Source organism: Adiantum capillus-veneris, chromosome 8 (genome assembly GCF_014529385.1).
Source record: "Adiantum capillus-veneris isolate H3 chromosome 8, ASM1452938v2, whole genome shotgun sequence".
Lineage (NCBI taxonomy): Eukaryota > Viridiplantae > Streptophyta > Polypodiopsida > Polypodiales > Pteridaceae > Adiantum > Adiantum capillus-veneris.
The window spans coordinates 60,299,221-60,324,062 of record NC_140938.1 but is presented as its reverse complement, the minus strand read 5'-3'; the positions used below and the strand labels follow the sequence as shown (position 1 = coordinate 60,324,062).

The window sequence follows — 24,842 nt, the reverse complement described above, 5'->3', positions numbered from 1 at the left end:
GGGTCGAGAAGGCTTGCATGCAAGAGCGTGAGGCTTTGCGCGATCTCATTGCTCCCCTTGCACATCAATTTGAAGCATCATACCCCACAACCTTTACCAATGATGAAGCTATTGTGTGTGATTCCTTTAAAATAACGTTGAAGATCTTTTCGAGGGTAGAAAAAGACAATTGATACTCTGCTTAGAGGCTATAAATCACATGAACATTCAGGAACTTGCGAGATTGGGGAGAAAGCTTGCAGACTTGTAGAAGCTATGGTGCCAAGCATTGAATTGTGTCATAGATTTGAAAGGCTTTGGGCTATGAGGGCGGTTGCTATCTTGGCAACAATGAACTCCACATGGAAGTAAGCCATGACTGCCAGAGTTTGAAAACTACATAATGAGTTTTCAAGGGGAAGGTGGGGGGGGGGGGTGTGGTGGTTGGGGGTTTGTTAGGTGCACAGGATTGAAATGGTGAAGATCTAGGTTTTGCACTTCCACAAATCCTTTCCTCCCTTTCCTTGCCTTAGTGATTCCTTTTAATGAGAGAGTGTGGTAAAGATGTGTAGAGGGAGAGAGAAAGAGAGAGAAGAGGAAATGACACTTGGGCCGAGGGGTCTCAACCAACCCTCTCAAGGGCCCCTCGCACCATTGCTGATGTGGTATTTGCTTTAGATTGCGTAAATGGAATGTGCACACAATGCAAGACCTCAAGTGCAGACTCTATTGACTCGAATGGTGAATGTCACCACGGTAACTTCTCAAGAGGAGGCACCTCCGGGGCTGATATGATGCACCTTTGGATCCTTCTCGATGTGGGGTTGCGGATGGCCACAAAGGGGTAGATCTGGGTTGAATTGTGCTCCCAATGTGAGGAATGAAGGGCTGAAAACTGGCTCCAAAAACGCAGATATGAAGTGTAAAACATAGCAGATCTCTCGCGTAAAGCAGGGCTGAGAATGTAGATCTCGATGATACCGATGATGGACAACAGGGAAGGGTTGAAAACTAAAAACGCTAGGGCTGATCTGCAAAACTTGGAAGCGCTAGGGCTAATTTGGCGTCTTTAGGCAAAAACACTGGGTTTGATGGCTTGTTGCAAAAAACACTGGCTGACTTGAGCAAAAACGCTGGCTGATTGCTCCTCCTTTAGGTAGCACTTGCAATCTGCAAAAAACTTGAGCGTCCAAGTGATGGGCTGCCAGGCTCCCTTTATAGGCATGGTTTTTGGCTTCTGAATCTGCTAAGGGCTAGGTATGGCAAATTGTTCACTAGACCCAACAAATAAATTATAAAAGTGATTTATTAATAAATTTGGCCAGGGGGTCAATTTCTGGGTGAAACTGTCACACATCTTCCCAACCGAGAATCCGATCAATGCGAGGCATGGCTCGTTGGATTCCTTTAACCTAAAACTACAATAACATTTGCCTAAACGCGTGTATAAACCATTTATGCAAGAGGGTTCCAAAATTGGAAAACCTAATCTAATGGACTCATGCGTCTATCCCTCCTGCTTAAGGTGAGGTATGAGTACCGATCTGCATGGCCTCCTTGTATGAGGCTAACAAATTTGGGTAGTCCATGAAAAATTCCTCGTCCACCCAAGCATCTTTATGTGTCCCTTGATCCTTGAATTTGAGGAAATGTTGCTTTGCTTTCTTCTTATTACCAAACTGAAATTGAAGCATTGGAAAACACTTTGGCTTGATGACTTTGACTGGAACAATGATCTCTAGTGGTTCTTTCTTTGGATTGCTCTTTGGAAGTCTAACCTTGTGGCGGCAACTCGTCAGGTCCACTTTGGAAACTCGTTGTGCCTCTTGTAGACGCTCCAAAGGAATGGCCATGTGAGGTCTCGGCTTCCGAAATTTAACCATCCTTGTCTTAAGTGCCTTGAAATCCACACAAAATTGAAACGAGCTTGGTTTCTTATGAACAAAGAGAGTTGGTAACCCAAAAAGACCGTACCTTGGAACGGCGAAGCCTCTTAAACAAGAATTCACCTGGTTTTGGCTTCTCTTTATCTAGCGATGAGAGAAAATTTTACCTACGTGTTCTATGTCATGCAATTGGTCGGAGACAATGTCCATAGGTCGATGGGGAAGGTGTGTGGGGGAATGATGATCTTGGGAAAACACTGAATTGACCTTGAGAAATCCTTCACTATACATGTCAGGAATACCCATGTTCCTTGATGTGGGTTTGATATAGACGACCGCCCTTGACGTAGCTCTGTATTTTCTTGGACGTGAGAGATGAGAGGGAGAGAGGAAATACCTTTCTCGCCTCGAACGAGGACGGGTTGCGCCACATTATCTTTGATGAGAAACGTGAACTTCTCCCAACGGATAATGGGCTTGAACCTGCGAAACCACTTAATGCCCAAAATGATATCACATCATGCAAGTTTAGAGACTACAAAACGACGAGTAAATTGGGTTTGTTGAATGATTAATTTGGCATCATTACATTCTTGAAAGATCGAAGCGTCCATGCCTTTAGAGAACCCTTGTGCACCGGGAGGGTGGGAATAGGAGAAGATTGAAGACGTGTATGTTTCACAAGAGATTCACTTATGACATCTTGAGAACTTCCAAAATGAAACAACACAACCACCCTTTGACCATTAACATGTCCATAACATTTTATGAGTTCATCCTCTTCGAAAGTCCCCTCTTGCTTAGCTTCTTGCTCTACCACCCTCATTCACTTGAGGGGTAGCTTCAAAAGTTGATGCAGTAGAGGTTTCCTTTTTAGATTCTTTGTTAGGACAATCCTTTTTCATGTGACCTACTACGTGACAATGAAAACACCTATGTTCCTTTGCACACAATGCGTGCTCTTGTTCACTTAATTGACCACCTAAAACTCCTTGAGCAATCTTTTCATCAGGTGTGAGTTGAGGTTTATCAGATTTTCCTTTACCCTTATCCTTAGATTTATCACTCTTTGCTTGAGATTGAGGTGGAGAATTAGATTGAGAAGAACAACTGGAAGAGTTCTTTTTATTGTTACCATTCCCATTAGAATTCTTGTCCTTGCCCTTAGAGGAGTCATGAGAGGAAGAGCTACCATTACTTGAGGCCGTCGCTTATTGTTGTTGCTTCATCTCTTGGAGTTGAGCCAAGTGTGTCAGGTGCGCACTGCACTTGCGCCACGTGGACAAGCTTCTACTACAGTCTAGCGTCAGTCTTAGCATAGGACCTAGCCTGGCACCTTTGTGAGCCTCTAGTAGGACGTGCATGCCCATGTAGGTCATTGTTGCATACCCTCTCTTGCACAATACAACATTTCAGCATATAGGCAGTTTATCGTGTGTGAACCGCCTCTTAAACCATTTATTAATAAGTGGCCTTTCAGCTTCACTTTTGTCAAGGTCGTGGGGGCTGATTTATGCTTGATCAACCAGCATCGGAATCCCTATATATGCAGCCCTTGGGGCGTTGCCCGCAGTACCAAGGACCATCAGCACTCAACCTTGCATCACCAGCCAGCCATCGTAGCAGCAGGACCAGATCAGCCTAGCGTTTTTGGCACACAGTACCAACGTTTTGAGCATCAGCATCATCAGATTCAGCATTTCAGCCCTTAGCGTTTTTAGTAGTTAGCCCGTAGCCTCGTTGTACCATAGTACCAAGCACCAACAGTACCAAAGCACCCGTAGTATCAAGAATCTCCAGCAAGTACCCATCAGCACCTCAGTAGTACCCAGCATCGGTAGCATCTACCCATTAGCATCTCAGCATTTAGCATCATTGTATCAACATTTGTGCAAGTAATAAAAGCAAGTACTTGCTTTGGCAACAGAGCAAGGGGGCCCTTAGGGTGCTTGGGACCCGACATGCAGTGTCATCTCTCTTTTCTCTCTCTTTGTCTCTCTCTCCTTCATTGTGTCAGTTCAGTTTCTCTTTTCAAGTGAAGTTAAGTAACCTTGTGTTTCTGCAGAGTATTAAACCCGAGCTAAATTTTTAAACCCTTCTGTTGCACTTGACATTGGTATCAAAGCTTTGTGCGTGCTTCGGCTTTGCGAACTCAAGGGAAGAACCCAAGTACCCCAAGTACCCAAGCAGAACCAAGAACCCAAGAGAACCTCTCCTAGTTTTTTTTTCTCAAAGAATCTCCGTGTCCTGATCTTGGACTTATTAGCCACTCCCACCCTTAAGGCTTAGTCCATCGCGCATCGGGCACACTTCCATCTTCATCGCTATGTCTTTGAATGAAGATCGACATTGGATACACGAAAATTGAGATCTTGAATACCAAGATCTACTTGCCTCCTATGCAAATATTGAAGGAGTTGGTGTAAGGATCCCTAACCCTCTTCTGCATTCGCACTCACATGTAGCGTGCATCCATGTAGCGTGTATCCACTTCCGTCGACAAGCAACCCTTGGCAATACCTCCGAGCACCCTTACCTTTCAACTTCACCCGCAATGTTTTCACTGTAGGGCTATTTGAGTGGTAGTACTTGCTCGCAAGGCAGAGTCAACATCAAGGCTGGTATTTTGCGACAGTAGTAAGGCTACTAGTAACTCGTATGGTCGGTGGTTACATCGCAGCAGTACCTACATCTATAGTATCCACAAGTTTGGAGTAGTTTCCATTGGTTTATGCATCCACACGCATCAGAAGCAGTTAACATCAGAAGAATAGAAAGCATCCAAAGGAAGTTCGGCAGGTGTGCCTCACCTTTAACAGGGGTATGTCACGTGCGCACTGCACTTGCGCCACATGGACAAGCTTCTGTGTAGTTAGCATAGGACCTAGCCTGGCACCTTGTGAGCCTCTAGCAGGACGTGCATGCCCAAGCAGGTCATAGCTGCATACCCTCTCTTGCACAATACAACATTTCAGCATATAGGCATTTTACCGCGTGTAAACCGCCTCTTAAGCCATTTATTAATAAGCGACCCTTCAGCTTCACTTTTGTTAAAGTTGTGTGGGCTGATTTATGCCTGCTCGATCAACATGGGAATTACCAGCGTTTTCAGCATCAGATTTAGCATTCAGCCCTTAGCGTTTTCAGTAGTTAGCTCGTAGCCTGGTCGTACCGAAGTACCAAGCACTGGCAGTATCAAGCATCTCCACCTAGTACCCATCAACACCTCAACAATACTGAGCATCAGTAGCATCAAGTACCCATTAGCATCTCAGCATCTCAACATTAAGCATCATTGTATCAACGTTTGTGCAAGTAATAAAAGCAAGTACTTGCTCTAGCAGCAGAGCAAGGGGGCCCGTGAGGGTGGTTGGAACTCGACATGTAGTGTCGTCTCTCTTTTCTCTCTCTCTCTCTCCTTCATTGTGTTTAGTTCAGTTTCTCTTTTCAAGTGAAGTTAAGTAACCTTGTGTTTGTGCGGAGTACTAGATCCGAGCTAAATCCTTAAACCCTTCCACTGCTCCTGACAAAGTGTATAGCTTCTTGCAATGTCTTCAGATCATCGGCTTCCACATCAAACTTGTCGAGTGGTCCAATCCAAAGAGAAAGTCCTCCAACCTTTTCTCATCTGATTTCCGCAATTGTCCACGTAACTGAGACACACGATTAGCATACAACATCACAGGTTTACCTTGTTGAGACAAGCCCAAAAATCCTTCTTTAATTACTTTTTGTATTGTGGAGGCAAGAAGCACATCTTCAAATCTTCCTCGAACTCCTTTCAACTAAGCTCAAAAGGGGGAGCGAGGAAAGACGTGGAGTCGGCCCCTCCTTCTCTATCCACTCATCTTGCCAAGTGATGGCATCACTTGTTAGATGCATGGAAGCCAAGAGAACTGTGTCAATTTTTCAGACTTTTGAACAACTGCAAAATAGGATGTAAATTGATGCAACCAAGAATAAAGGACTGTAGCATCCATCTTATCGTTATACTTACTGAATCTGATCTTCTCGAGAATTGGTTCATTGGTCGTCTGTGTAGCATTGGTTGCCTCCGCGATGACCTTGACAAGCTTTTCATAGTCGAGCTCCAAAGAAGAGGTATCGGATCGCACCGCCAAGGTGGAGATGAGATCACGCATGGATTCCCTTTATTGCCTTTGAGCCTTGACCTTTGCCTCGTGCTCCCGTCTACGAGCCTCAGCTTCGGCCGCCAATCAACGTTCCTCTTGCTCCTCCGCTTTCGCACGCTCTAATCGATGTGCCTGCGCTTCCATATGCTCTTGTCGTCGAGCTTCATCTTGCTGCATCATCATCTCCATTATCATGCGCATCATAGCATCCATGGGATTTGGTGGCAAAGGGGGAGGGCTCATGGGAGGATCCGTAGGTGGGACTTGCTCGCCTTCTTGATTGGTGGATGTCTCCATATTGTTATGAGTCTTGACCATGCAAGGATTTCCGCTCTGGATTCAAGGAAGGTTGTAGACTAATCTTCGGGAGAATATCTACCCCCTCATCGGGGCACTCTGCTTTTAACATCCGGTATACAATTGGTTGCTATTTTCAGACGCTCAAGGTGCACGGTCCTACACGCAACGGTAGACCTGCTGTTCCAAGAGAGGGAGGACACAGAGGGCTGCCAACACAACCAAAAACATAAGAGAGATTATTTTTTTTGTGTGGAAATTAGCGAATTAGTGCAAAATCTTCAAAGCTCTAATACCAATGTCAGGTGCAACGGAATTGAAATGGTGAAGATCTAGGTTTTACACTTCCACAAATCCTTTACTTCCTTTCCTTGTGTTAGTGATTCCTTTTAGCTTGAAGGATGGCTCCTTTACTTTTCCGTGAAGAGAGGGAATGAGAGAGTGCAATAGAGATGTGTAGAGGGAGAGAGAAGGAGAGAGAAGAGGAGAATGGCACCCGATGGGGTCCCAACCAAGGGTCCCCCACACCGTTGCCGATGTGGTATTTGCTTTAGATTGCGTAAATGGAATGTACGCACAATGCAATACCTCAAGTGCAGACTGTACTAACCTGATGGTGAATGTCGCCACGGTAACTCCTCAAGACAAGGCATCTGTGGCACACAGAGCCATCTGCACGTGACAAAGTGGGGAGGGGGGTGTACTTTGAGCACCTAGAGTGGAGAGCAAAAACTTGTTTGTGCTTCCGCTTGACCAAAATGGGAGTAGGGTTGGAGGGGAGGGGTGTGCAAGAGACTTGAACTTTCTTGGGAATGAGGGAGGTGATTTTTTGTGCGACTGAGAAAAGAATGTGTATTCCGTGTTAGTGGGATTTAGGGAGGGATTGAAAGTGTGAATGGTACGTCAAGTTCTATTTGATGGGAGGGAGTGATAGGAGGTAGTCTGAAGAAAGGGGGGGGGGGGGGGCGCGGGGGTGTGTTTGGGACAAAGGACTTGGGGGCAGCAGGCGGTGGGGATAGCTCTCGATGATGGCGGGGGGTTGGAGAGCAGCGTGCATTGAATTGAAGACCTTAGAATAGCTTCTTATTATTTCTTACCAGAAGTAGGTTTACATTATTCTTAGCTTCTATGTTTGTCATAAATTATATTTTATACTAACAGTGGAGGACTTTCTTTGTTACATTTTATGATCATTGTTTTTTACAGTGGTTGTGGGGAACAGAAATGAAACATTGCTGTATTCTTTAAACAAATCATAAAAGCACAAATTGCATGCAACTGCAGAAATGTGTCAGGCATAAAATTCAATTTTTGTTGGGATGATGGATCCATACACATTCAGTCCCATTGTTGATGAAGCACTTCCCTTGTTTGCATAACTTTGATGTGAACATGATATTTTTTTGGCAGAGTCTTTTCAACATTCAAAGCGGTTGATAAAGTGATTGCTGGCCTAACAGCAGATAGCAGGTTGACTACCATATAGCAGCTATTCAGGCTCAGTTGTTTTTGCTAAATTTATCAATTGTTTTGAGTATTTGTTGGCCATTTGACAGATGTGCTAAGTCCGACAGTGTTCCAATGTCACCATATGAGAGTCACACAGGTTTGGCACAATCTCAGGGTGCTGTAGGAGTTGTTGCTGGGGCATCCAAACCCCGTGTGAGAGCTCGGCGGGGTCAAGCAACAGATCCACATAGCATAGCTGAGCGGGTTTGTATTGTCTGTGTTTCAGGTCTTTGATTTCAGTCTGCTGGTGTTAACCTCCATTCAGCAGTGTTTGTGTTAAGAAATCTTAATTTATGTTGGATTGGTCATGGATGTAGCTCCGGCGTGAAAAGATTGCCGACAGAATGAAAGCACTACAAGAGCTGGTTCCAAATTCCAACAAGGTATTCAAAGTTACGAGATACATTTTAGTTGGTTTTTGTCTTTCATTTCCGCATGTTTCTATCTCAAGCATGAAAGGATGCTCCAGTAGGGTATTTAAAGTTATCTGGTAATGTATGTATGTTTTTTCTTGGCAAGTGCTACCCTTTATCATGGCTGAGCTTGCCCATTACCTCTAGTGTTCAAGAGAAAGCCAGTTCATTAATTTTGTAAAGTACATTTAAAGTTTTTAAGTAGCCGTTGGCTTGTTTTACGAAGTAAATGTATGGATAGAATATGATTTTGCTCTCACTTCATTTTGTTCTCTCTTAGAGGTTTGTTGTGTGCAAGAGTTTTAGCCTCTTTACTTGCTCGTAATAAAGCTGGCAAATCACCTGACAAGGCGGTAAAACTCTGCAACAACACTGAACTGAACCGAAACCAACAAGCTTGAACTTGAAAATTCACCATAGCCATGACGAACAAAGTGATAGAGTTTTTCTTTCAGAAGCATTGGCTCCTCAACTATGCGTCCCTTGCGGTATTTTTTTATTTAATTGATGAACGGCTGAGGTTACAACTGTTTTGTGTGCACATGCACACTCTGATACGTGCTCTTGGAATTAATGGTAACCTAGTTGTAACGATCACATTGTTCATGCTGAACATTCACATCTTAATACGAACTTGATTTTAGATGACATTCCACATTAGACCCTCACTGGATCTATCTAGTCATGACATTCACACTGACCTAAATATAGATGTCCCTGATGAACTAGAATCACCTCACTAATGAGTTCATACTGCAACCATTCTTCTTATAGAAGATTTTATGTAGAATACCGTGAGCCACAATAGCATGATTATGCTAAAAAGGGATAACCGTATGACTTCCATTCACAAGCTGGTTGATCTGTTATGGAGAGTAGAGTGGCTCTCCTTATGTAGTAGGCACTACACCGGACTCAACGGGAAAAAAAGAGAGAGAACAAACTTTTAAGCACTTAAATAACAACTGAATTGAAAGAGATGCACGACACACGAGACGTGGAGTGGTGGAGCTCCACCCCGAGAGAGCATTGGCCCCAAACCCCAGGGCTCCTTTTGGTATTTCTTTATATTGCTTCAACACTTTACAACTCGGGCAACACCTCTCTGCACCTTCCACGCGGTAGGATGCCAAAGAGTGAGCCCTCGGGTCATATTTAAAGGCCCTTAGCTTGAAAAGAAATTTACATGAAAAGCATTTGATCCTAAAGCATCTGGGGTCCAAAACTAGTGCTAAAAGCTTCCCATGGCTGCCAGCGCAAATTGCGGAATTCCGTACATGTTGCCACGTGGCATGTCAGTGCGATTGACAGATGTTTGTACAACTACTGCCACGTGATCAGATTTTATGCAAATCTTGTGTGTGTGTGCTTGCTTTATTTTAATGACTTGGGCCCATAGTCACCGGGGAACGCGTTTCCACAGGCCTGGAACACCAGAATGGCATTCCGGCCATGCTAGACTGCTTGGAACGGCGCGGAACGTTCGGGCGTTTCGATGGCGACTTGATACCGAGATGGCACGGTGGAACGGACTGGAACGGGCCGGAACAATAGAAATGGACACATTTTTAAAAATTTGAGGGGATTAAACTTGCAAAGCCCTTATAAACTGCCCCCCCCCCCCCCCCCCCCCCCCCCCCCCCCCCCCCGCCCCCCTTCCTTCACAATTGACACAAGGGTCTCTCTCTCTCTCTCTCTCTCTCTCTCTCTCTCGCTCTCTCTCTCTCCCCCCCCCCCCTTGCTCTCAAGGCTCAAGCGCTACGGTCTACCCTCAAGCTCTCAAGATCTCTCTCCCTTGCTCTCAAGCTCTACCCTCAGGCTCTCAAGCTCTCTCCCTTGCCCTCAAGGAGTGAAGCTTCTATCTCAAGCTCTTAAGGAGCCAAGCCCTCTCTCTCAAGCTCTCTCAAACCCTTAGGGCTCAAGCTCTCTCTCTCTCTCTCTCTCTCTCTCTCTCTCTCTCTTTTTCGCTAAAAGTTGCATTGTTTGGGTGTTTTTTATGCCTCCTGCTCCGCGCCGTTCCCGTTTCGGACCCCTTCCCGTTCCGCGGGGAGGCCCGACGCCATTCTTGTCCCGTGTTCGGTAAAACTTTTAAATTACTTGGGCCACTGGGCGAGGAAATTGCATAATTTGGGTATTTTTTATGCCTCCCTATAAGGTGCAGTGGAATGATTGTTGCGCTTTGCCCAAGATGAGTGCTCCGAACTGTGCTCAAGGTTCCTTTTGTTCTTATGGAAGGGAGAGCCTTCCGTTCTTAATGGAAAGTGCTATGATCACGAACAAAGTGAATGGACATTGTGCGTGCAAGTGTATGAGACTGAGAGATAGAGAGAGAAGAGAGATACGACACCAGAGACGTTGTAAAACCCTCCTCCGAAGGCCCCACTCTCGTCGGCGAGAGTGGCGAACTTATTGATTGCACAAAGTGGTACAATGCGTATGCAATGGACTGATGCAACTTGGGACTATGCCGATGACGACGACGGTGATGACGACGACAACTTAAGGGCTGAAATCTTTGGTCTTCTATCTGCTGAATTTCGGGGCTGTTTTAGTGGCTGAAAATGACTGTTTTGGCTGCGTTTTTGAGGCTGAAAATGGGGGTCTTCTGCAACCGACTAGGGCTGAATCTACTGCTGTCCAATAGGCTTGAAAACGCTGACCATCTGATGCGGCAAGGGCTGAAAACCAAAAACGCTGGGCTGCCTCTGTAGCGTTAATAAAACGCTATGCAAATCTGGGACTGTTGCTGGCGATCATGGCTGAAAACGCCAGGGCTGTGGAGGTCTTGGTGACGTCAACTGAAAACGCTGGGCTGAGTATCTGTTGCGAGGATGGAGATCAAAAACACTAGGGGTTCCTGCTGGGGTTCTGTTGAGAAGGTGCCTGTTGAGCATGTGCTGCTGCCTCTTCTGCCAGAAAGTGCTAACTTGGGTTTGCTTATATATTAACTTAGCAAAATTGCCCTACCTACTTTTGTTGGGAAGTCACTTAAAAATAATAAGTGAAAATTGTCAAGAATAGGGAAAATAGGCTAAAATCACTGGAAAATTCCCCTGACTGGTTCTGATGGATTCTGATGGGAATGCTTAGGATCATGCTGTGTGCAACCAGAGGATATGCATCTACACTAAGTGACTGGGCATGCACGGTCTACGAATAGACTCACAAATGTGCCAAATCACTTCTAATTTAGACTTGACTGGACTGACTGAACCTTGATCATGTTGTCTTGTCCACGGACACATAGGGTTGGATGTGTCTCGTGACATCCCCTCCTTTTCAAAGTGAGGTACCGGTACCGAACTGTATGGCGTCGAGGGAGATCGCCAATAGCATTCGGAATCCTTGAAGGGACTCTTCGCTGGCCCACTCTGATGTGTGGGTCGTGCGGTACTTGAACTTCATAAAGGTCTGCAAAGTCTTCTTCTTTGGGCCGTGCCGAAAGCGACACAAAATCTTTTGTGGCTCGTTCAATGCTTCAAGTTCGTCTTTAGTCATGCTTCTTTCTTCAAGAATCTCCATGGCTGAAAATTCCTGCAACCATTTCCAACACAAAACCATGAACATACCCATTCCATGTAAAGTGAATGGAAAAAATCTTGTCTTCCTAAAAGACTATGCATGCAATGTAGATGAACAAATAGACGGAGTGCCAAACCGTTCACCACATACACGCAAACAATGAGATCGAATCTTTCTCTTATGATCTAGAGCAATCAACTGTGGCAATTCATAACGGAAATGCCCATGCTTGGTGCTCATACGTCATGTGCTCGTTCTACGAATGTGTCATGCCAAGGAAGAGACATGGCATGTGACTTCCTTACATACATACTTTTCAGCTTTTCACCAGAAATCCGCATACATTCGTGCTCATCCATGAGAGAAACGTTCTCAACATACAATATGTCATGCCTAGGAAAAGGGATCACATAACGATGTTGACTAAAATACAGGAAACGATCACGAATGAAAATTCGAACAATGCGTGCGTATCAATCGTGCGAACACATAATACTTCCTGTGAGGGTTCTTGAGACCTAGGCTCGAGAGCCAAGATCGGTTCTTCCTGAATGATCGAATCGTCCTGTGGGGGTTCTTTGGACTTCGACTTGAAAGCCAAGATCGGTTCTTCTTGAATGATTGAATCGTCCTGTGGTGGTTCTTTGGACCTCGACTCGAAAGCCAAGATCGGTTCTTCGTGATTGATTGAATCTACAACGAGGTTAGCTTCGCTAGAAAAAGCATCCACTAACACATCATCCTTGTGAACGATCACATCATCTTCATACAACTCATCATGCTTGTGAGAAGTCACATCTTGATCATGCAAATCATCATGCTTGTGAGAAATCACATCTTGATCATGCAAAACATCATGCTTGTCATTGTCATCCAAATCATTATGCAATTCATTGGCATCCAAATCATCATGCTTATCATTGTCATCCAAATCATTATGCAATTCATTGGCATCCAAATCATCATGCTTATCATTGTCATTCAAATCATCATGCAAGTCATTGTCAATCAAATCATCATGCTTATCATCATGCAATTCTTTTGTGTCATGCTTGGGAGAAGAAGAGACTGAGAGAGTCTCCTTTTCCTGATCCTGTTGCATTTGTGCCTGCATTTGAGAAAAGAGTCGCAACATCTCTTGCCTTATTGCTTTGTTCTCGCGATCTATGGCTGCCATTCTTTCTATGTAGTTACGCTCTATGGCTGCCATTCTTTCTTTGTGTTCACTCTCTATTTCTGCTTTTCTTTCCTGGTCCAACTCCTCCATAGGAGTTAGCGCAATCCTTGCCGTAGATGATGAAGGGGGAGGGTCGGAAAAACCTCCTGGTGGGGAAAATTCTTCTTCGCCTCTCTCATGCTCATCACCTCCAAGCGAAGTATCCATTCTGCTTCGAGTGATGATCATTCTGCAATCGTGGGTTCTTGTGGGTTCTTACGTTCACGAGGAACTTCGGTTCTTGGGCTCTTGGGGGTCTTGAGTTCTTGAGGTTCTTGCGGTTCTTCTTTCGCTTGCAATCTGTGTTAGAGAAGGATCTTCTCTTCACCCGAGTTCTACTCTTTTCCGCGGGTGCACCCCTTGGCGGCCTTGCGCTCACACCAAGGTTGCTTTTTCCCACCTCACGTCGATTGGCCGGCCGCTAAGTGCACGGTCCGCTCTCAATGAGTGAAAAGAGACACAAGGGGAGCTGGACAAGCCCTTCTTTCTTGGGATTCCTGTCACTCTTCAACAGAACACGATTAGGAATCGACACGCCCAAGCGAACTTGGGTTCGTGTGACCGCAACAAGCAAAAAAAAATCTTGTGATTGTTGTGGTTCTTTCCTTGAGTGATATAGAACACTGCCAAAGCTCTGATACCAATGTAAGGTGCAGCGGAATGATTGTTGCGCTTTGCTCAAGATGAGTGCTCCGAACTGTGCTCGGCGAGAGTGGTCTACTTATTGATTGCACAAAGTGGTACAATGCGTATGCAATGGACTGATGCAACTTGGGACTATGCCGATGACGACGACGACAACTTAAGGGCTGAAATATGTGGTCTTCTATCTGCTGAATTTTGGGGCTGTTTCGGTGGCTGAAAATGACTGTTTTGGCTGCGTTTTTGAGGCTGAAAATGGGGGTCTTCTGCAACCGACTAGGGCTGAATCTACTTCTATCCAATAGGCTTGAAAACGCTGACCATCTGATGCGGTAAGGGCTGAAACCCAAAAACGTTGGGCTGCCTCTGTAGTGTTAGTAAAACGCTATGCAAATCTGGGATTGCTGCTGGCGATCATGGCTGAAAACGCCAGGGCTGTGGAGGTCTTGGCGATGTCAACTGAAAACGCTAGGCTGAGTATCTGTGGTGAGGATGGAGATAAAAAACGCTAGGGGTTCCTGCTGGGGTTCTGCTGAGAAGGTGCCTGTTGAGCATGTGCTCCTGCTGCCTCTTCTGCCAGAAAGTGCTAACTTGGGTTTGCTTATATATTAACTTAGCAAAATTGCCCTACCTACTTTTGTTGGGAAGTCACTTAAAAATAATAAGTTTAAAAATGTCAAAAATAGGAAAAATAGGCTAAAATCACTGGAAAATTCCCTTGACTGATTCTGATGGGAATGCTGTGTGCAACCAGAGGATATGCATCTACACTAAGTGACTGGGCATGCACGGTCTACGAATAGACTCACAAAAGTGCCAGATCACTTCTAATTTAGACTTGACTGGACTGACTGAACCCTGATCATGTTGTCTTGTCCACGGACACATAGGGTTGGAACTGTAAGTTGGTAGGAACTTCTTCTTCGTCTTCTTCTGCTAGGGTTTAGACCCCTCGGCCAAGATTTGCAAGTTGGCTAGGGCTAGGTCTGGGAAACCTTAAACCGTCGGGTCTTCAATGGCTTGACACGTCAGCTGTCACCAGCGTGTGACTACTATCTATCCTTTTTGTTGATTTCTTTCTTATTATCTATTTACTTTCACTTTTTGGAAACACCCCTCGGGAAATCTAACTGCCCTGCATTGCATAGCTAGTGTGGAACTGTCCAGAGGGAGTCCAGGCCTGAGGGCAAGAGAGCACTAAGGTTGGACAAGGACTATGGTTAGCCAAGTGGGGTCATTGACTAGCCAAAGTGGAATCCTTTGCTACAGAGGCTACATTTCAATTTTGGGTGTGGCCGCAGTGTACAATGAGGGTCGGATGACCTAGAAAGATACAATGGCAGCATCTCCTAAAATTTAGGGAACTGCTATTTTGGGACCTGAAAATGTGTTGACGTCATTACCTCCGGAATGACAAGGGGAACATTTTCTTAGTCTGCCGTGAAGTCAACTGGGCAACCGGTTGGGATATTTTTAGACGGCAACCCCGAAACGGGAAAATGCTTATAAATGTGCCAAGTGGCACCTTCTGGTGCACTTGCCTCATGCAACAAGAAGTGGCGCTGAATTTAGGAGGGGGAGAGCCTCATTTTCAGTTTTGTCACAGGTTAAGAGCTATGGAGTGCTTGCTTTCCCTCTTATGCATAGTGCGGTGCCAGGAGTGATGCCCTGCACGCTACGCACTGCCCTCTCTCTCCCCTTTGGCAGTATGTTATGCCCCTCTAGTGGGCTCTTCATTTGACCAATGTACAGTTGTGTGGGTTCATGCGCGATTGCCGAGGCAAGAGCCGCTTGCACAGGTACTGGATTAGCTAGCGGCTAATTCCCCCGCAGGTACAGGTGAATTCGGAGAGGTTTCACGCCAGAAATCTCGTCCGATTCAAAGGGCAAGTAGCCCTACAGGTGTGGGAGCTCGAGGACTTGCTACGGATGCGACCGGCACGCAAAACGGAGCCCGAAACAGTAAATTACAGCCTGCTGTGTATTTTTGCAGGTTTAGGGTTTTGGCCCTAAACGGACCCTACTACCCCCAGGAGGTTCGGGGACGCAAGGGGACAGCTGTACAGGCGATCTGGCGCATTTTCAGGGCTGAAAACAGAGAATTCAGCGTGCTGCAGATTCTCGCCAGGTTTTGCAAAGTGCCCGTATGTGTCGGGAAAGTCAGTCAATGCGTGGGAATACTGACTGTGAAGTGTCCTAGTATAGTTATGCTGCCGAAATCAGGCCGGAACAGTGGAAATTCAGCCGAGTTTGTGCGGGGCAGCTTGTAGGGATCCACAACATTTATTCCCTCTTTTAAAGAATAAAGAAATACCGAAAGGGGCGCCTAAGTTAGGGGCCAATCTGGTGTCGGTCTTCTCATACAGGTGCATTCTAGCATCTGTATCCCATTCCCCTCTCTTGTGTCACTATAGCGCAGGTAAAATAGACGACTAATAATGGGTGAAAGCTAAATCAAGGTCTGAAGTAAAGTCTACCGCCCTTTTTGGATTGAACAGGCCGGTTCCATGGTTCCATCGACGGGATTAAATCACTTTTTCCCATAGAAGTGAGCCTTGGTCAGTTTTTGTCTTGAAGACACAGGGGATCATAGACCAGACACAGGGAATTGCAATTATGGCTGACAGACCAGATGATGTGACTGAAGAGGTTTCCTCTTCACAGGGTCAACAGACACATGAAGTGGGTGAGTCCTCAAGACCACCACAGACAGATGAGGATATATTCAGGACCCAGTTGGCTACTGCTGTGGCTATGTTCACACAAGTAATGCAGAACCCGAGGTTTTTAGCCTTTCTGCAACCTCCTGTTCCGTCTCAGCAAGTTGGGTCACTGGATCATATTCAAAAGCTTGTTAAGGCTCGAGCACAGGTGATTCATACCGCACAGTCAATGGAAACACCTGTACACTTGACGGAGAACATGCAGTCTCCACAACCTGTGCCTAAGGTGCAAGAACAGGTGGCTGAGATGCCAGTCTTTCAAGCTGTACCAGTTCAGCCCACCACCTTTCAACAGCCTATAGCTGGTTCTAATGGGCAGGGAAGCAACTTACAGGCTATGCAACAAGTCTTCCCACCACCTTCAGTACACCTTGGCTTATTTGGAGGTGGATACGTATTCCAGAGCATGGCTGGTCATGCACCTGGAAATCAGTTTTACACACCAGGAACAGTGTTCGGGAGTGCTCAAACGATGATGCCTAACCCCATGTATGGTGTCACAGGCATGCTACCAGGGTTTCAAAGCACTCAGGGCCAATTCGGGATGCCACAGGCAAATTTTGGTATGGCTGGAATTACAAATCAGCAGCCAAATATGGCGTTTCCAGGTCAAGTTAATAGCGGCCAAGGAACACAGATGAACCCTAATAGTGTTCCCATGTTTTAGTCACTTCCATATGACAATTTAACGCCGTTGGAGAGGCCAACTCCGTACAAAGAAGGTGGCAAAGGTGTGTCATTCACGACCTTTACAGGGTTTGATGACAGGAAGAAGGCTCTCTCATTCCTCCAGCAGTTTGACAAGGCCTATGCAGGGGGAAACTTTACAGAGGCTTCAAAGGTCCGCAAGGCAGCCACTTTCTTGACAGGGAATGCGGGACAATGGTGGACAACTTTATTGCTTCAAGGGCAAGCTCTGTCCACATGGATTTACTTCAAGCAGATTTTTGCAGCAGCATGGTTATCTGATGACTTTGAAGCAGATGTCATGACAGAATGGCACCAGCTAAATGCTGCCACTTGCAGAAATCTGGATGATTACAATCGGAAGTTTTGGAAAGCTCTACTTCCAGTAACTTCCTATAGGTTTGTGCCATTGACAGAACAGATTGAAAAATACTGTTGTGGCCTACCCAAAGGATTGAGAAAATACTGCACGAAGACAAAAGTCACTACTTTGACGCAGCTCATCGAGGTAGCAAACACTGGCAATGGTTTTCTCAAGGGAGAAGATTGTGAATTTAACACTGGCGTCAAGGCAGGATCAAGCAAGAAAAATTCAGCCAAGAAGCACGTTCCCAATGAGGCTCCTAAAGGGACTCAGGAGTCAGCCAACGCAGGGAAAGATAAAGCTACGGTTGAATCAGAAAAAGGACCAGTGAAGAAATGGAAAAGACATTTTCCTCGCAAGTCAGAAGAGCAAAAGAAGGTCCTGAGGACAGAGAACAAATGCTTTATATGTGAGCAGCCTGGCCACATTGCTTACAACTGTCCTACAAAGAAAAGGCCATCTGATTCTGATGACAAGGAAGACAAGAAAGGAAAGAAGCCCATGGCTGGTCTAGTGCCAGATATGGTGGGCGACAAGCCAAATTCAGATGCAAGTGAGCTTTGCAGAGCATGGGGAAAGGTCAGGGATCAAACAGTGCTTATCTTCTTTGATCCAGGTGCCAAAGCCAACTTCATTTCCCCAGAATTGGCTTCAAAGTTGGGAATCAGGCCTGAAGAGATGGAGTATACAGCAGAGGCAGGTTTGGCATGTCCTAGCCATACAGAGGCTGTGACACCCATCATTGGAAAATTGCGTCTACATATCCAGTCCTATGTAGATGCTGAAGAATTTTACATCATGCCACTGGACGGATGTGATGTGTTGTTAGGTATTCCTTGGTTGTTTCGTGTACAGGGAATCCTGGATGCCTACAACAAAAAGATCACTGTACAGAGCAGGGGAAAGACTCATATTCTGGATGTAAAGCTTAAAGGGGAGTCTATTCCCACTGTATCAGCTTCTGCTATTACTTCTGTAATGAAAAAGCATCTATTTGCGTACTTGGTTTTTGCACGTGAAGTGTCAGATTGTGATGAATCAAATTTATCTGTGCTAGATAAAGAAAGGTCAATGTTTTTACAACAGTATAGTGACTGTTTTTCCGATTCATTACCGTCTCAATTACCGCCAGGGAGACCCGAGGACCATGCGATAGATTTGGTGCCAGGCAGTAGCCCACCAAATAAGCCTCCCTACAGGGTTAGTGCGGCTCAGCAGAAAGAGATAATGGGCCAAGTATAGGAGTTGTTAGAAAAGGGGCTGATTCAGCCCAGTTCATCTCCATTCTGTTCTCCAGTGTTGTTGGTGCAGAAAAAGGATGGCTCATGGCGTATGTGCATCGACTACCGTGCACTGAACAAGAATACCATCAAGAATAGGTTCCCTATACCTAGAATTGATGATATTATGGACAAATTAGAAGGAGCAGCTATGTTTAGCAGGATAGATCTAAAGAGTGGGTACCATCAGATCCGCATTAGATCAGAGGATGTGCACAAGACTGCTTTTAGAACGACGTTTGGCCTTTACGAATTTTTAGTGATGCCCTTTGGTCTCACAAATGCTCTTGCTACGTTCAATAGGATGATGGACAGAATTTTCCGTCCACACCAGCAGTTTGTTGGTACATTCTTTGATGACATGATAGTCTACTCAAAGAATGAAGAGGAGCATAGGCATCACTTGGCCATTGTGTTCAAAGAGCTACACAGTCATAGGTTGCTTATCAATGCAAAGAAAAGTGAGTTTTTTTTGGAAGAGATTCACTTTCTGGGACACATTGTCTCAAAGGATGGTGTCAGAATGGATCCTGCAAAAGTTGAAGCGATCAAGTCATGGCCAAATTTGAAGACGATGCATGATGTCCGAAGTTTCTTGGGATTATGCTCCTATTACAGAAGGTTTATCCGAAATTTCGCTGAGATTGCTTCACCTTTACATGCTCTTCAAAAGAAGGCAGTCACTTTTAGATGGACACAAAAAGAGATTTCAGCTTTTAATCTCTTAAAGGAAAAGATGACTTCAGATCCAGTCATTGTGTTGCCAGATCTTAGGAAGTCATTTGTGGTCCAGTGTGACGCCTGCGGTAGTAGCATTGGTGCAGTGCTAATGCAAGATGGCAGGGTAGTAGCCTATGAGAGCAGAATTTTGCAAGGGCCAGAGATGACCATGCAGGTCTATGAGAAAGAGTTACTGGCTGTGATTCATGCGCTCTTAAGTTGGAAACACTACCTGCTAGGTGCAGATTTCGTTGTCCAAACGGATCATCAGACCTTGCGATACTTCTTGACACAAACAAAGTTATCTGAGAAGCATATGCGATGGGCAAATATCTTGTCCATGTTCCATTTTCAGATTGTGCATGTGGAAGGCAAGAAGAACGTTGTGGCTGATGCCTTGTCAAGGAAGCCACAAATTTTAGCTGTGTCGATTCCTTATCATCATGAACTTGATGATATGAGAGAACAGTATGCAAATGATGAAGATTTTGCAAGGGCCTTTGAGTAGCTAATGCAAGGACAACGTCATGAACACTATCTTCTTAAAGACGGGTTCATGATGATGCATGGCAGATTGTGTGTCACAAAGCCATTGCGACGCAAAGTTATGGAAGAGAGTCATGTCCCACCGTATGCAGGGCATCGTGGTATCGATGCTACAGTTAAAGCGGTTGAGACATTCTTCTATTGGCCTACATTGAGAAGGGATGTGGATGCCTTTGTGCGAGAATGCCTAATATGCCAAAAGGTCAAGTTTGACAGGCAAAAGGCACCAGGGTTATTGCAACCACTACCTATTCCAGATAAACCATGGGAAAGTATTGCTATGGATTTTATCTTTGATCTTCCGAGAACGCAGACAGGAAATGATGGTATTTGGACCATTATTTGCAGATTCAGCAAACAGGCTCATTTTATTCCTGTCAGGAAGAAGATAAAGCCAGATCAGATGGCACGCTTGTTTATGAGCAATATTTTCAAGTATCATGGCATGCCACAGTCGATTGTTAGCGACCGTGATCCACGCATGACAAGTTTGTTCTGGAGAGGCTTGTTTGAGAATATGGGCACCACGCTCAAATTCTCTTCGTCATTTCATCCTCAAACAGATGGGCAGTCAGAAGAGGCAAATTCTACTGTCCTAGATCTGCTGAAGTGCTATGTGTCAGAGCATAAAGGAAAGTGGGAGTAGTATTTGACATTGGTGGAGTATGCATACAATAATACAGTGCATTCATCAACTGGCAAGGCACCCTTTGAGATAGTTGAAGGTGGCAAGAAAGTTCCTCCCATACTGCATACAAAGGACAAGATATTTGAAGCAGATAAGTATGTTCAGGACATGGATGAAATGTACAAGAAGGTCAAAGTGGCCTTAGAAAGGACTCAGGCAAAGCAAAAGAAAGCAGCTGATCATCACCGTCGTGAAGTGGTATATTCACTTGGTGATTGGGTGCTTTTACGCTTTGAAAAGGCAAGGTTAAAGAAGATGAAGGGCAAGGAAAGACTGTTTCCAAAGCTCAGCATGCGTTACTATAGGCCTTTTCAAGTATGCGACATAATCAGTGATGTTGCATATAGGCTGAAATTGCCTGACAGTTGGAAGATTCACAATGCGTTTCATGTAAGTCTTCTCAGACCCTATGTGGGTGATGTGCCAGAAGATATGCCAGCTGAAGATCAGCCGGAAGTCGAGGAACTTGACGAGATCTTGGTCCTTGAACAGATTTTGGCACACAAAGAAAGGAAAGTGAAAGGCAAGGTTGCTAGGAGTTACTTGGTAAAGTTCAGAAACTATCCACCAATGGATGCTAAGTGGATGGAAGAAGGTGAACTTGCAGAGTCACCAACTGTGTTATCACTTTACCTGGAAGCCTTCGATTTGCAACCTACCTTGACCCCTTGAGTTTCAAAGCTAAATGGATTGTCAGTGTGACAATGGCTTCTGAAACAAATGATGTACATGGTATTTAAAGTGAGCTCAAATCAAATACCTGTTACATGAATGTTAGAGCTGTACAGATTGTCAGTTTGGCAATTGCTCTTATGGAATGTCCAAAAGTTTGGTTAGTGCTATAGAAGTGAGTATTTCTTGTCAGTTTGTCAAGGATACAGTGATTGCTTCTATTGAAGAGTACATGTGTAACTGCATTCTTAAACTGTCGGTTTGGGTATGCTCCAAAGTGTTACGGGATCCAACGTGTACTATAAGACAGTGGCAAAATGTGCAGCTACCATTTTGTCATTGGAAAGTTAGTGACTCAAAGCGATGGCAGAGTGCGAAGCTACCACTATGTCATTGGGACAGGGTTCACACGCAAGCAATACTTGAGTCGACGAGGTGTTGAATACACCAGGGTTGACAATGAGCATGTATATGTCGTACATGTGTCGACAGGTGTTGAATACATCAGTGTTGACTAGGAGCATGAACGACATAGATGCAAACGAGGACGTTTGAGATTTCAAGAGGGGGGTATGTCACCAGCGTGTGACTACTATCTATCCTTTTTGTTGATTTCTTTCTTATTATCTATTTACTTTCACTTTTTGGAAACACCCCTCGGGAAATCTAACTGCCCTGCATTGCATAGCTAGTGTGGAACTGTCTAGAGGGAGTCCAGGCCTGAGGGCAAGAGAGCACTAAGGTTGGACAAGGACTATGGTTAGCCAAGTGGGGTCATTGACTAGCCAAAGTGGAATCCTTTGCTATAGAGGCTACATTTCAATTTTGGGTGTGGCCGCAGTGTACAATGAGGGTCGGATGACCCAGAAAGATACAATGGCAGCATCTCCTAAAATTTAGGGAACTGCTATTTTGGGACCTGAAAATGTGTTGACGTCATTACCTCCGGAATGACAAGGGGAACATTTTCTTAGTCTGCCGTGAAGTCAACTGGGCAACCGGTTGGGATATTTTTAGACGGCAACCCCGAAACGGGAAAATGCTTATAAATGTGCCAAGTGGCACCTTCTGGTGCACTTGCCTCATGCAACAAGAAGTGGCGCTGAATTTAGGAGGGGGAGAGCCTCATTTTCAGTTTTGTCACAGGTTAAGAGCTATGGAGTGCTTGCTTTCCCTCTTATGCATAGTGCGGTGCCAGGAGTGATGCCCTGCACGCTACGCACTGCCCTCTCTCTCCCCTTTGGCAGTATGTTATGCCCCTCTAGTGGGCTCTTCATTTGACCAATGTACAGTTGTGTGGGTTCATGCGCGATTGCCGAGGCAAGAGCCGCTTGCACAGGTACTGGATTAGCTAGTAGCTAATTCCCCCGCAGGTACAGGTGAATTCGGAGAGGTTTCACGCCAGAAATCTCGTCCGATTCAAAGGGCAAGTAGCCATATAGGTGCGGGAGCTCGAGGACTTGCTATGGATGCGACCGGCACGCAAAACGGAGCCCGAAACAGTAAATTACAGCCTGCTGTGTATTTTTGCAGGTTTAGGGTTTTGGCCCTAAACGGACCCTAATACCCCTAGGAGGTTCGGGGACGCAAGGGGACCGCTGTACAGGCGATCTGGCACATTTTCAGGGCTGAAAACAGAGAATTCAGCGTGCTGCAGATTCTCGCCAGGTTTTGCAAAGTGCCCGTATGCGTCGGGAAAGTCAGTCAATGCGTGGGAATACTGATTGTGAAGTGTCCTAGTATAGTTATGCTGCCGAAATCAGGCCGGAACAGTGGAAATTCAGCCGAGTTTGTGCGGGGCAGCTTGTAGGGATCCACAACATTTATTCCCTCTTTTAAAGAATAAAGAAATACCGAAAGGGGCGCCTAAGTTAGGGGCCAATCTGGTGTCGGTCTTCTCATACAGGTGCATTCTAGCATCTGTATCCCATTCCCCTCTCTTGTGTCACTATAGCGCAGGTAAAATAGACGACTAATAATGAGTGAAAGCTAAATCAAGGTTTGAAGTAAAGTCTACCGTCCTTTTTGGATTGAACAGGCCGGTTTCATCAGCAGTTTGTGACATCCCCCCTTCTTGAAAGAAGAGTAATGGTTCACGATTACAATATATCTGCAAAATAACTCAAGTCAGCTCAAAAATATCCAAGATTCATTCCGAGGGACATTTTGAGGGACAAGTAGTTTTCTCATTCCATATCGGAGCTCTTGATATATTTGTGTTGCAAAATTAGCCATCATACCCAGACCGTGTTGATTTGTAATGGGTGTCTCGATGTACTAAAATTACATACCCTGGGAATATTTAATGGTTGACACATCACAATGCAGCACGGATGCTCACATATGCATGTTACAAGACATAGAAACATATAGTCGACGAACTCTCTCCCCACAAATAACCATCCATGTCCAGGCCATGAGCTATTCAACGACTCCCTCATCACTCCTCCCTCAAATAATCTAAAGAGGTCTGGGCCATGAGATATAGAGGCCTTTTACAGCCAAACGCTCCCCAGACTGCAACTTGCATCGCTTGGAGGTGCTGAGAGTAACCACTGCTAAGACTTCAATACTCCCCTCGTAAATAACTATCTCAGTCCAGGCCATAAGTGACAACAACACAAACATTCCGCAAATAACCACAAGGATTTGGGCCATGAGTATGTACAAGCATTCTCAAACGTCAATTCTCTTCAGTACTCCTCTCGGGAGTAAATCATTAATCATTGAAACCAATATCAAAACCAGAGTCCAGCAATTCTCAAATCGGCACGAAGACAGGTTCAAAATAGATAACTTCCATTTCAAACAATATCCAAACAATATTTCAAACAAAATTTAGAAAGTATCTAAATACTTAACAATTAGAAATTCATTCGGGGTTTTGTTCGGACATGCGGACTTTAAGGACGACTTGCTTGTCCTTCTGGATCAAAGTAATCAGACGGTTTCGTATCTGGAGTGTTGCATCATCCTTGTCATGGTGTTGTTGCTTTTCTTCTTACCCTTCTGCTTGTTGTTGTTGTTAGAAGAACCGATCAAGGCTTCGGAACCTAACTTCATGATATGAAAGTCTGTTTTTCCATGGTATCCTTGGATGGTTACTAGAGTATCGCTTGCCATATGTGCATGTGGACAAGCTATCTTCTACTTCTAGGGTTTAGGGCAACCTAGGAAGTCTTGTGGCACCCTTGTGGGCTTGTACGCAGGACGTGCATGTCCAGACACTACCGCGTATTTGCATATCTTCTGATTGCACATGAGCATGGCAAGTGTCTGCTAGGTGTAGGTACTGGGAGTGCTGGCATAGTCTAGCATAATACCAAGCCTAGAGCAAGCCGTGGGATGCCAAATTCCCTTGCTTGAAAAAGGATTATTTCCCTATAAAGGTGACCGTAGGGTCACCACTCTCATCATTAGAACAATAGTACCCTCTCTTGGGCAGCCAGCCCATAGTACTCACCAGCCCTCTAGCGTTTTTGGCTAGTGTACCTCTTCAGCACCCTGGTGTTTTGCCCACCATCAGCCTTCAGCCCTCATCGTCCTCTTCTTCAGCACACCCATC

The 24,842-nt window shown here is 45.2% G+C and overlaps 1 protein-coding gene across 1 annotated transcript in view; it reads left to right on the top strand.

The window, feature by feature from the left end:
- Positions 1 to 24,842, top strand: part of LOC147452213 (transcription factor LRL3-like) — a 57,952-nt gene that overhangs the window by 11,032 nt on the left and 22,078 nt on the right. The window contains exons 2-4 of the mRNA XM_086517994.1: positions 7,706 to 7,765; positions 7,852 to 8,008; positions 8,122 to 8,187. Of these exons, the coding sequence (XP_086374120.1) occupies positions 7,877 to 8,008; positions 8,122 to 8,187 (198 nt within the window). The 5' untranslated portion in view covers positions 7,706 to 7,765; positions 7,852 to 7,876. The remainder of the gene's footprint in view (positions 1 to 7,705; positions 7,766 to 7,851; positions 8,009 to 8,121; positions 8,188 to 24,842) is intronic.